General features: G+C 33.7%; 1 protein-coding gene across 5 annotated transcripts in view; it reads left to right on the top strand.

The window, feature by feature from the left end:
- The window catches only part of CDH10 (cadherin 10), a 99,958-nt gene that overhangs the window by 71,497 nt on the left and 15,784 nt on the right, over window positions 1–12,677 (top strand). For all 5 annotated transcript variants that reach the window (XM_032698119.1, XM_032698102.1, XM_032698125.1 and 2 more), the window contains 4 exons: window positions 3,348–3,467; window positions 4,049–4,216; window positions 9,149–9,336; window positions 12,122–12,375. In XM_032698119.1, the coding sequence (XP_032554010.1) occupies window positions 3,348–3,467; window positions 4,049–4,216; window positions 9,149–9,336; window positions 12,122–12,375 (730 nt within the window). The remainder of the gene's footprint in view (window positions 1–3,347; window positions 3,468–4,048; window positions 4,217–9,148; window positions 9,337–12,121; window positions 12,376–12,677) is intronic.

Genomic DNA, 12,677 nt, shown 5'->3' with positions numbered 1-12,677 from the left:
ACTACAATAATCTGACAGAAGACTGTTTCTTTCTGGGCCAAGTTTACCACTGTATAATTCTCATTTATGGTATAGTAAAATTTGCAATTATGCAAGGAGAAAAGAACAGAATTAATTGGTGTTATTAATAACATAGATGGTGTCATACTCATAGATGTATAGAATAGCTTGAGTTGGAAGGGACCTTAAAGATCATCTAGCTACAACTGCCCCTGCCGTGGGCAGGGATGCAGGGTTGCACAGAGCCCCACATAATCTGGCCTTGAACACTTCCAAGGGTGGGTCACCACAACTTCTCTGGGCAACAAGTTCCAGTGTCTCACCCCCCTGACAGTAATGAATCTCTTCCTAATATCCAAACTAAACCTGCTCTCTGTCAGTTTGAAGCCATTCCCCCTAGTTCTATCACTATATGCCCTTGTAAAAAGTCCATCTCCAACTCTCCAGTATATTATCACTGTGTCATTCATGCCCTCCTATAGAGTTCAGATTAGGATCTGAGGGCCAAAGACCGACTTCATCAGAAGCAACTTGTGTCTACGTAAAAGATAGACCAAGGCCCACACCAAGCAGCGCTCACTGACACCCATAATGAAGTTTTTAAAGCTTGGCACAATTGATCATCTTAAATGCCTTTGCATTATGGGTCCAGGTTTCAGGCCAGTACAATGTATTTGTATTCTTGAGCATCAGTAATCTTCAGTGTACTGAAGCAAAGCAAAACCAGCTAGTGGTTTGACAGCTGATGTGCACAATGTAACTGATATATGGATAATACTATTCCTGTTTGCTTCTTGGGATGGTTTTTGTCAGGTTTTTCATAGGAATCACTGACCCCTCTGTGAAAGCCTAGAAAGCGTGTCTCTTTTGTACTTTTGAGCAAGAGCCAAGATCAAAATGGTGAGTTCTGCATCCTGAATGGCACATGGAAAGGTAGTGGTGCTCTTGCACTTGCCCTGCCAGATACCTAACCCATGGCCTGTAAAAGCCAAAGAACTGAGGTAACATTAAAAGGTACAGATCATCCCTACTACTTCTGCGTAAGAGGTGTACATTGTCCTGAGCATATCCCTCCAAGTAAATTGCACTGCGTGATAGTGATGTACAAGCCTCTTCCCACAGATTGTAAAGGAAACAGGTTCAAATCTACAGTTTTCAGAAGTGTCTGACAGATTTTATTGGATGTATATATGCAACCATGCTCGTTGCAGCTAGAGAGAAGAATAGATGACACAATTTGTTCTGTTTCCTGTGTATTAAAATAATATTAATGTTCATTGTGACACTCATAACTAAGGCATCAATAATTATTTTATACATACATCTTATTACATTTCGAATGGTACTATTATATTTTAGAGCTATGAAACCTGTTCTTTGGTTTTCTTCCAAATTATCCTTCAAAGTTGATTCTCCATGTTCTTTTAAACTAACATGAAATAAAAATCTCTTACAATTGGTCTATTCATGAATACTTCTAGTTTGAACAAATGAAGGAAAGGTGAAAATCAGAAACAAGAAATGGTACAGTTAAATGTATCAGAGACAAAATATTGCCTTTCATGGGTTTGCAGTGTAGACATTTCTGATTAATGCCTTGTGCTGTTGGGACAGCCTTGATTATAACTGTTCTGTTTTTATGAATATAAAATGGAGAAGTTGTAATCTTTACTTGGATAATCCTATGTTGGTCAATGTACTCAGTGGCTTGATATTTTTTTGCCTTTCTTCTTAAACTTGAAGCACTTCAGGTACTGAACATGATTTATCTTTCTTTTACACATCTTTGCTATTTCAAAGAAAGTATTCTTTAGGAGCAAGTATACATTCTAGCACTGCAGATTGCTATATAGTAGGATGGTCCAAAAAATGCATTTCAGAATCAAGGCAACAATCCTCAGAACTTAAATATATTCAACAAAAATGCCTCTGTATCTTTTAATGGAACAGTTATATATCTACAAATGGAGTCCAGTGTGGCTGAAGGTATATATATTCACATGTGTGAATCATAAAGAGACAAAGCTTTTAGGACAGATCTATCACCCCTACATTCTTATCCTTAAAAGTTATTTCAATTTTCATGTTCAACCATAGTCTAGACATTCACTAGACACTCATAATTTTATCTTATTTTCATTATAACTCTGTAGCAATTATCCTTTTTTTGTTTTATTTTGTGTTTGGGACTTTGCTTTCTTAAATCTGTGTTTCATTTCATTTTAATATGGAATATTATAACCAGGAATCTACCTATTTTGCCTTCTTTACAAAATGCAAGTAGTTTTTGGGACTCCCTCAAACAAGTATTTCTGTTCTCTAGCAGTTGAAAACTGAACATTTCTGAGAATTTATCAGTGTTTCAGCAGTTAGGTACATGCTCGTTCCCTTGATATTGGTGCCATAATTGAACAATTTACACATAAAAAGCAGATCATGTCATGAAATTCCAAATAAATGGAGGTAGTTTAGCATTTGCTTCTACTTGCCATTTTATATATATTAGAATAAATATGTAGCAAAGTCAAGCTATGAAAGAGAATAAGTAGCTTTGACAAGGGCCTTAGATTTACAGATGCTTTATTTTGTAACATTTGGCAGTATTTGGTGGGGAAAAGAATTTTGAAAGAATTGCAATAAAAGGGGAAAAAAGTTTTGAAGTCTTCTGATCATCAGATTAGCCCATGGCTAACCAGTCACATGTGTGTCATGATTTTTTTTCCTTTTTTTTTTAAATGTTTCCTATATTTTTAATTTTCTGTAGTCTAAATATTCAGCAGATTTCAAAGTTCATATGGTAACATTTCTTCTGGTAGTATCTATCCATAGTAACACTTGGAAAGCAGGGAGAATTGATGACTTGTTTTTCTCAAGTTCCAATGACCTATTTAATCATCTTTTTCTGTCATATTCCTGTTTATGTAATTTCATATCATCTTGGCATCATTAAACATAACAAAACAAAACAAAAAATCCAAAAAAACCACAACCACCCCAAACCTGGAAAAATTAGTGTAATAAAACCAAATGTCTTCTGAAGAATGTGAGTACATTGAATTATTGTAACTTGGTAAAGGTAAGAATTCATCTCAATCATAGCTACTGGTTACATTTGCTGATTAAATACTAATTATACTTGTGGGATTAGGGAAGTATAGATTAAATTTGTGCAGAAGACCCTAAAATAGGGAAGAATGTACCTGGAGTTGGCTATAAGATCACAAATATATTTGGAAAACCCAGCTGACATAGCTGAAATTCTCTTTGGTGTCTATTGGAATGGAAATTGATGCTCTTAGACCTCCACCTAGTGCCACCTGAAACTAACTTGACTTTGAATGTTTAAGGTACTTCCGTGGTCCAAGTTACAGCAACTGATGCTGATGACCCTTCATACGGAAACAGTGCCAGAATAATTTACAGCATACTTCAAGGACAGCCATATTTCTCTGTGGAACCAGAAACAGGTCAGGAAAAAATTTCATTATTTTTATTTACCATAAACTTTAAACTTTTTCTTTCATTCAAAAGATCTCAGATCACATAAAAAAAAATAACTCATTATTATTTCTTGGGTTTTTTTTTCATGGTATATAATTTTTGTAACACATATAAAAACTCTGAGTTATTACAACTGACACTGTGAAGTATAAGTAATTTTACAGCAGTACTATTGATAGCGTAAGAACTAAGTAACAGCATTTCTGACATAGGCAGAAAATGTTATTTTTTTCTTAATGGTTCTACTTGGATTAATAAAAGGTCTTCTTTCTACTCATAAACCTTGTGCATAAATATCTTGAATAATTTTTAGCATGAAACTGGAAAGGGAGATGTGATGTAGAACTAAGACTTCAACCAAGAGATAGCTTGTACAAAAAGACCATTATAAAACTTATGGATGGAAATTTGTACTTTGAAACATTAAATGAACATTTTAGAGGCAGATTTCAAGACTAATTAAAAAAAAAAGATGCAGCAGATTGCTGTACATAAAACATAAAGATATTATTAACAACTTTATTTTTTAATTCTTTATTTATTTTAGGCATCATCAGAACTGCTTTGCCCAACATGAACAGAGAGAACAGGGAGCAGTACCAAGTAGTTATCCAGGCAAAGGACATGGGAGGCCAGATGGGTGGATTATCAGGGACCACCACCGTGAACATCACTTTGACCGATGTCAACGACAATCCACCTCGATTCCCCCAGAGTAAGCTGCATTTAACAGTTGCCTTGTGCTGTAAGAGTTAAGCAGTCACCATCTGGTTTAATTTAGAGTAAACCTAGATTATGGGGCACACATAAACAAAAGGCTTATGTACTGATTATGATTATTAAAGCAGTATATTAAATGTCACAGCATTTGTTTGTTAGAAAACAGTTACATGGTCAAATACAACTGCAGTAAACCTGGAATACTTCCCAGTAGTATGTGAAGGGATGGTACGTGGACTCATAAGAGCATTAGAGCAATGTTTTTCTCTTTTCTTACCTATTGCTTAAATCCCACACACTCCCCCACTGGAGAATAAAACATGTAGTAATTCTGGATATGCAGAAATGTTTGAATTGTAGTATCTGCTTAAATATTTAAGCATGAAGACTGTGGAAAAAAAATTACTTGAAGGGAATCAAACAGATTTGTACTTTTTCAGCTGCAGAGCTACAAAACCTAATAGAAAATTTCCAAAAGTAAAGTAAAATACATTTAACTTTCTTTGGTAATTTTTGAAGCTTAAGTTTAGTGAAGCTTTTTATAATGCTTTTTACCTTCTGATAGTACAACTATCAAGACTTTGTATACTCAAACTAAAATATATGATTATTCTTGGTCTCTATCTAACATAGAAATATTAAACCATTTAACATCAAACTTGTAAAGGTTAAGTATTTTAAATATATTTAAAGCCTTTTGCATTAATTAAAGTACAAGATTATTTGGATTTAGGATTTAGAGTATTCTCACCAGACATTTTTTCTTCTATGTAACTCTACTGAGTCCAGTAGTTACAGATTCACTCTTTAGGATCAAAATAACAGAATCAACTTCAAATGATACTCTTCATGGCAGAAATGGAGGACATAACTTTGTTCAATTTATTATTGCAGTAAATATATATGATTTTAGCTAAGATGTTTATCAGTATGTGGTTTCATATATACACTCAAAATAAAAAAATCCTGAACAATCAAGTAATTAGAATTTGTGCATTTCCACAGAGGTCCTCTTCTGGACAGAATTTGTTGTTAATTTATCATTTTATCTATTCTATGTAAAACTTTTATATTTATTATTTTTACAATTTTCATTGGTATATAGAAGATTATGGTATTTCCATCACTGCATAGGTGAGGTATGCTGTATTGCTCCTCTCTGGACATGTTGAGGAAGATTATTCAAAGAGATGTCATGTTCAAAGCCTTACAGAAAAGAAAATTTTAACAGTTAAATTTAAGAAGGCATATAAGATTCGAACACGTATATATATTCTTTTCTTTTTCTTGTTTCTTAAACGGTGGGTAAAATTAGAAGTTAAAATGATGGAACCAACTTTCTAGACCATTTTTACTTGATTTATCTGGAAGTCCAAGATCATATTTGAGTCAGACGAGGACTTGACGTAGAATCTCTGCATTTTTCTTTAATGTCAGGTTAAATCAGATGTGTCCTTTGCTTTAAAGAACCTTTTAGTCTTACTCCTTATGAGTTTTTTTTGTTGTTGTTTTATTTTTCTCTCTACTTTCTCTCTGATAATTTCTTTGCTAGATATAAATGTATATTTCACTAGTATTGAAAACTAAAACATTTATAAAGATGACTCACTTTACTAGATATATATAAAAGCAAAAATAGCTATTGACTTTAGAAAATCATTATATTTAATCTCAAAATGCAAATAGACATTATAATGATTCACGATTTTAACAGAGTTTCATGAGACTACTGGAATTGAAACTGATTAAGTTAAATTATTTTTATTCTGTTCCATTAATAAAAATCCAGATGTAATAGGTTCATGAGACAATAGTATTCATATCAGATTTATGAAATACCAGGAAAAGTATTAAAATGCCCATTATGTTTTCACAGGACTCAGCATATTATAGCTATATGTTTCAATAAAATGTTTCAAACTAGCTTAAATGTCTCCCAGAAGAAACTCATATTACAATTGTGCAAAATTCACATAACTCATTTTATCATAGTTTCAAAGACAAAAAAATAAGATGGAGCAAGGGTTCTTCAGAATATCTGTCTCCTCCTAAAGATATACTGAAAACCATACAGATAGCAGTGGCTCTTCTTTTGAGGAAACATGATAAAATTCTCTGTGTTGCAGAAAGGTCATCAAAGACCTCACACATTGGATCTCTGTTTCAACTGTAATATTTCCCAAATGTTCTCAGAAGTAAGGAGATAGTGTTGTCCAATGATAAAGGGATAAGCGATTTATGGGCTTAGAAGCCTGAGTCTGACTGAAACTCAGTGCAACTAAATTACGGCAACCCATGTTTCCTGTGAGACTATAGACTGTAGTACTCTATGAAAACATTTACATTATATGCGTATTTGAGAGTGAATCAGAAGAAGGGTAAACCAAAACATAAGACTGATTTTTCATTCTTTATGGCTGACTGAAGTATTTGCAGTCCAAAGTGTGTAGACTTTAATCTTTCATCTGATTTCCACTCTCCTTAGTATATGGAAAAGTTTTCCTTTCCTTGATCCTCCCATTTCTTTTCCTGACAGACAAATGAAAAAACATCACCCACTGAAGTAAATGCAAACAGTAAACTACTTTCCCTGAGAAGCGAGAAATAAGATTGACGGCAGAGTTTTGCAAGCGTAATTCTAGTTCGGTGTAATTTGTGTTCTGAGAGAGTGTATAAAGCTGCACTGCACCCCATACTTAGTCAATGCATAAATGTCTCCAGTGACATAAATAATAAAATGAAGCATCTCATACTATGGTGGAGATTTCTATAAATGGACAAGTTAGATTAAAAATTATCTTTCAGATTATAAATTTCTGGTTATTTTCACTCTCTGTTTCCACTACCTTATTAGTAATTCAAGATATGAGCTCCTACCATTTTGTAGACTAAATTAATGACTTGAGTATTGCACTGGGAGTCAAAGTAATGTCCACAAGGCATAGCTTAGGGATGTAGTTTTAAGCACTCTAGAAAAAAAATGTGGAGAATAGTTCGCACTCCATAAAAATAATTATAGTGTATGAATATTAACTGGGAAAAAAACAAACCACAGTCTTTCACTATAGTCTCACATAGTACTGATTAAATATTAATGGGTACTGAGGCCATTTTTTTTATCTTTTTTTTTTTTTTTTACCATTATATAAATGATTAGAGAGATTCTCTACTAATGTAGCAAAGTGTACAGATTTAGGTATTAGATAAAGGTAATAAAAATGTTAGAGTAAATACAGGATAAATCACTCGATTAAACACCAAAATGTAACAGAGTAAAAATAAATACATGTAAATAGAACATGGAGTATACATGGCCATAAAGTATTCATTCTGCTGCTATCTGTCAGTTTCATATTAAAAACTGCCTAAGTAAAATTATATGAAGAGACTAAAATTCAATATTTTTCATTCAAAATTTAATTGCAAGCTATGTGAACATTTTTATTTTTTAATTTTAGGAGGTTTTTTTAACCTTGTCAAGTGGTAACATAATAATAGAACAGAAAAAAATTAGTTCTGTGAGTTAGCTCTGTAGAAGCATAAAAAGTCTCAAATGATCTGATGAATAATAGGGTTTTTTTCACTGTGTCACTCTGTAGCTGACTTGTAATACACCAATACTCTTCATCTGTACTTTCCTGAAGATATGTTAAAATCATGTTGCCAGTGGCTTTCTCATACAGCCTTGCCACTGCTCTCTCCTCATGATTCTTCTTGATTGCACAAAACTAATAGCAATCCTTATGGACTTTTCTGTACTGCTTATTTATGATAATGTATATGTGTCCTGCTTTTTGGGTAGGCTGTTCAGTTTTTTCCTGTTGTAGTTGCTGGCCTTTGCCACTTCCACTTTTATTGTTATTGTCAACTAAACTATATTTCTAACTCACTCAATTTAGTCCCTAAGCAGAACAGCAAATCTTGGAAAACTTAACTAAGGTCATAGAAGGAAATGTTTTTCAATAGAGATTTGATGACTTCACTTTCATCTTTGAAATGACAACCATATCTGCATTAATTTTAAAATCTTTTTCTGAGGATTCATCATAGTGTATTATGTCCCCCACATGTTTTTATAACGTGTGTTCTGACAGATGGGACCAAATATCTCAAATCTTATTTACAGTTTTCACACTAAGCCTAGGACATAGAACACTAAAATATATGGTAAGATGTTTATTTCAATTTACTGCAGCACGTCTGAATGATGACAGTTTTATTCCTTTGTGTTTTATCAGCTGTATGACACCAAAATAAAGGGATGCAACTGAGCTAAGAAAAGTAGAAAAACCTCAAAATTGCAATGTTCATAAGCTAATTTAAATATGAATTAACTGCTTTAAGAAGTATAGGCACACCTGCTTGTGGATTTTCAAAAATCTACCCCTGCATTAATATATTACTCAAATTTATTTAGTATGATATCTGACTATCTAATTTTGAAAGCTGAAATGTCAGTCTGTTGCTTAGAATTGACCAGTGAAGTCAAGGAATTTTGTTCTTTGTATTGCTTCCAAAATAAAATAGACGTAAAATGTATCCCTAAGATTAGATATTAAAGGGTAAAAAGTAGAGTGAAAGCTGGCAAGAACACAAAGCAGTCTTTCCACATGATGTTACAGGAATGAAAGAAAAAGAAGGGCAAGAGAAGTACAGACAGTTGATTCTTTGAGATAGAGATCCTTCTCAAGCCTATTTTTCTATGAACTTGTTTTTTCTACAATTTTGTTTGCAATCTTCTATCTAAAGCTTTCCTCTGCATAGTTCTCTGTCTCAAATTTTGCTCCTCTGCTTGGTATTAAATGGCAAGGTCTCTAGAATAAAAGATACACAAAAATATGTTATCAGCTACTGTGTGACACGACGCTACTTAATGCGTGTCTGCCAGCTTGTGAGTGTCCTGAGTGGCTCTTTGTCTCTTTGACAGGTACCATCCACCTCCGTGTTCCTGAGTCTTCCCCAGTTGGGACAGCCATTGGCAGCGTTAAAGCCACAGATGCAGACACTGGAAAAAATGCAGAAGTAGAGTACAGAATTATAGATGGCGATGGGACTGACATGTTTGATATTGTGACACAGAAGGACACACAGGAAGGCATCATTACTGTGCGAAAGGTGTCTATTAACAGCATTCACTAAATGGTTTTTGTGTTAATATTATATCACACATATTCATTGCTTAGATCATGAGATGAAGTGCTAACTGCTTAACATTTGCAAACATCCTCAATCACTGACTATTTCCTTTTAAGGTGAACTGGAAATAAAAGTCGGTAACTATATCTGAGATGCAGCATAGGTGTAAAGTGTTGTTGCCAGCAAAGTATGAAAAAAGGGACCAGACTCACTGATTATCTCTGTGTTTTTAAACACAGACTTCTTTCATATTCATGTAACCTATTTTGTTCAGCAAGCGATCAGCAGTTCACTCATTACTTGGAGACATAGGTTTTCCTTATCTGTGAGATTCTCATCTCCTTGCGTGACCAGTGTATGCCAGAACACAAACACACTCATGAAAGTTGAGTTGCAAGTTCAAGTTCCTGTTTCCAGCATATCAGATGGTTACCATAGGAGCAGTGTGTACATAATGATGGTGTTCTTGTTTCAGAGCTAGCTTTAGTTGTACCCTTTTTCTTGCATTGTCAGGACACTTTCAGATTCTTATCTTCTAAGTGCTTATCTCACAGTTAGAAATGCCACTCTCCTGCTCCTCAACAAATTCTTTTCCAGAAATCTCTTGGTCCTTGTCTTTGGGCTTTTGAGATGTGTTTCTAAAGAGTTCAGGTATTATTTCTATCATAAAGCACTGTTTATATTAGCTTTTCGAACAAATCTCCTTAAGCATAAAATAATGAATTAAACAGTGATATAAAATATATCTCCACATCTCTTGATAACAGCAACCAAGGAAAAGATAAGTTCTGCAAAGATAAGAGAGTGTTACTCTTCAATCTCTACATTCTTCTGTGTTCATAGTCACTGTAGTAGTTTACCTGGGAAAGAATGACCAAACAAAGTTTGGAGTCTGCTATTATACTGAACTAATAGAATCTTGAAAAAACAGTCCAGTAGCTGAATCAAACATAAAAAAATTTGTGTTATGATACAGCAGTTCCAAAAATGTCACTACTAAATACTGATGAACAAGATCTTCTGATTTTGTCACTAACAGTCTGACAGAATATGCATTTTTCAGGATGCTTTCTCCTATTGATGAATAAGTAGTTTATTGAATACCATAGACAACAACATTAACTAGCAAGGGAGAAGATGAGAATGCTGAGTTCATTGATTTAGTAAAATATTCTGGGGGTTTATTATTATTATTTATCCCCTTTGATTGTAATTTCTCTTTTTAGTGGTGAATAACTACAAATAGTTGGTGCTCCTTTACTGAGCCCTTAAGTTATTAAGTCTGATTTTAACATCTACTGTAAAAGAACTTTTTCTATACAATTTTTTCTATACAAGTTCTCATGGACAAAATAATTGATTTGCCACAATTTCATATATTTGGGCAACAGTTTAGTTCTGTTACTGTTAACGTGTTGGAATACCTGTTTAATCCACAGGTTTCATATTCATGTTTTGCAGTGTAGGTGGAAGAGATGTCCAAATTGGATGTGTATGTTGTAGTAGCAACTTTACGTATTCATTGTGCACATTCTGGCAAATTAAGCCAGCTAACTAGAATAAGACAGGACTAGCATTTTTTCTTTGCTTCTGGGCTTGAAGCCATCATCCCTTAACAGTAGCATGCTCCACTTTATAAACACACCAATAGTCTCAGATCTAGGTTAAATAGTAACACTGTGTTGCATTTTTCAACTGTATTCAGATATTCTACCATCTACTCTAACTACTTTTTTAAAACAAATCTGGGGCAGTGAAGAAACTCATTCTTTCACTGGACTGCATCTTTCTGCTCTTGAATAGTGTATTTAAATGTTTAATCTGTCACTTTGCATCTTTTGTGAACATTAATTAGTATTTAAAAGCAGTTAGGAAGAAGAAAAATAAATCTTCAACCACCCATTTTGATGAATGAAAACCACTAGTTCTATATTTCTCTGAGATTTTGTGAGAGTTAATGAAGTCTTCTTTGTGTCAGAAAGGTAAATTCTCGTCTTGCTCATTTCCTCAGAATCATTAATTAGCTAACATTTTTCATCTATGACAGCTACAAAAATTTGAAGGAATAGAATTCTTTTCTATCCAAAGTGATTTCTAATTATAACCCTGAGCCGTTCCTCCTTCCATTTTAAAAAGGAACTGCTGACAAAAATGTCAACTCTATTTTGCAAAAAACTCTGATGTTGGATTCATTACATTAAATGAAAAGGAACAAGATTAAGCTCTTACTGTTTCTCTAGATATAGAGAGCTTTGACACACACACCTTCCCTAAAAGACATCTGAAACATTCCTGATATTTAAGACCAACTACGTAGGTTTGACAATAAGAATACTCTGGCCATTTTAATTATCTAAGAGTTTACAGTATTTCTTGAGAAAATTAGTATTAAGTACCTTGTTCTGAACTGTTACTATTTCCACTCTGTATTTCAAATATTTTAAATGCTTCTGTGATTGTTTCAAATCCATGTTCTTGTGAAACAGCTCCAAAGTTCCCTAAATAATTGGTTTATTTGCACTGAAAATCTTTTTGTCATTGATGCTGAGATAATTCAACTAATGTTTAGGAAGAGACACTTCCTCTAAAAACCACGGAAATTTCTTACTAGACAAAGTAATTCATGTAGTGGGGAAAATTTAAGTTGTGTTGGTGTTCCCACAATGCAGGGCAGTATCTGATAAGGCTTGAGTCCTCTTCAGATTCCATTATCTGTCAATATATAAATGTAATTTAATAAGCTTTGTCACAATTTTTATTTTAGCCACTGGATTATGAGACAAGACGACTTTATACTTTGAAAGTAGAAGCTGAGAATACCCATGTGGATCCACGCTTCTATTATCTTGGGCCTTTCAAAGATACAACTATTGTGAAAATCTCTGTAGAAGATGTAGATGAACCTCCCATTTTCAGCAGATCTTCTTACCTTTTTGAGGTGCATGAAGATATTGAGCTGGGGACAATAATAGGAACAGTAATGGCAAGGGATCCTGATTCAGCCTCAAGTCCGATAAGGTAATATTTCAGATTCTGTAAATCCATTATGTGATAAAGAAATTAAGATAAATAGTAATGCAGCTTGAATTTTCATGTACACGTTATTCACAGGAATAAGGTGGTAGTGTTTTTTGTTATTTATTAATGTCCCATAGATAGACAGAACTGAGAACTATGTTAATCTGTTAACCTCCAAACACATTGGGGAACAGCCATTCACTTTCACACAAGAGTATGTTATAAATTATATTTGGGGGGAGGGGAGGGTATTAGTTTATTTTTCTATAATGCTTAAGTTTTAAGAAAAATGTGAGACAGCG

This window comes from Chiroxiphia lanceolata, chromosome 1, assembly GCF_009829145.1.
Source record: "Chiroxiphia lanceolata isolate bChiLan1 chromosome 1, bChiLan1.pri, whole genome shotgun sequence".
Lineage (NCBI taxonomy): Eukaryota > Metazoa > Chordata > Aves > Passeriformes > Pipridae > Chiroxiphia > Chiroxiphia lanceolata.
This window is presented reverse-complemented; position numbering and strand designations above follow the sequence as displayed.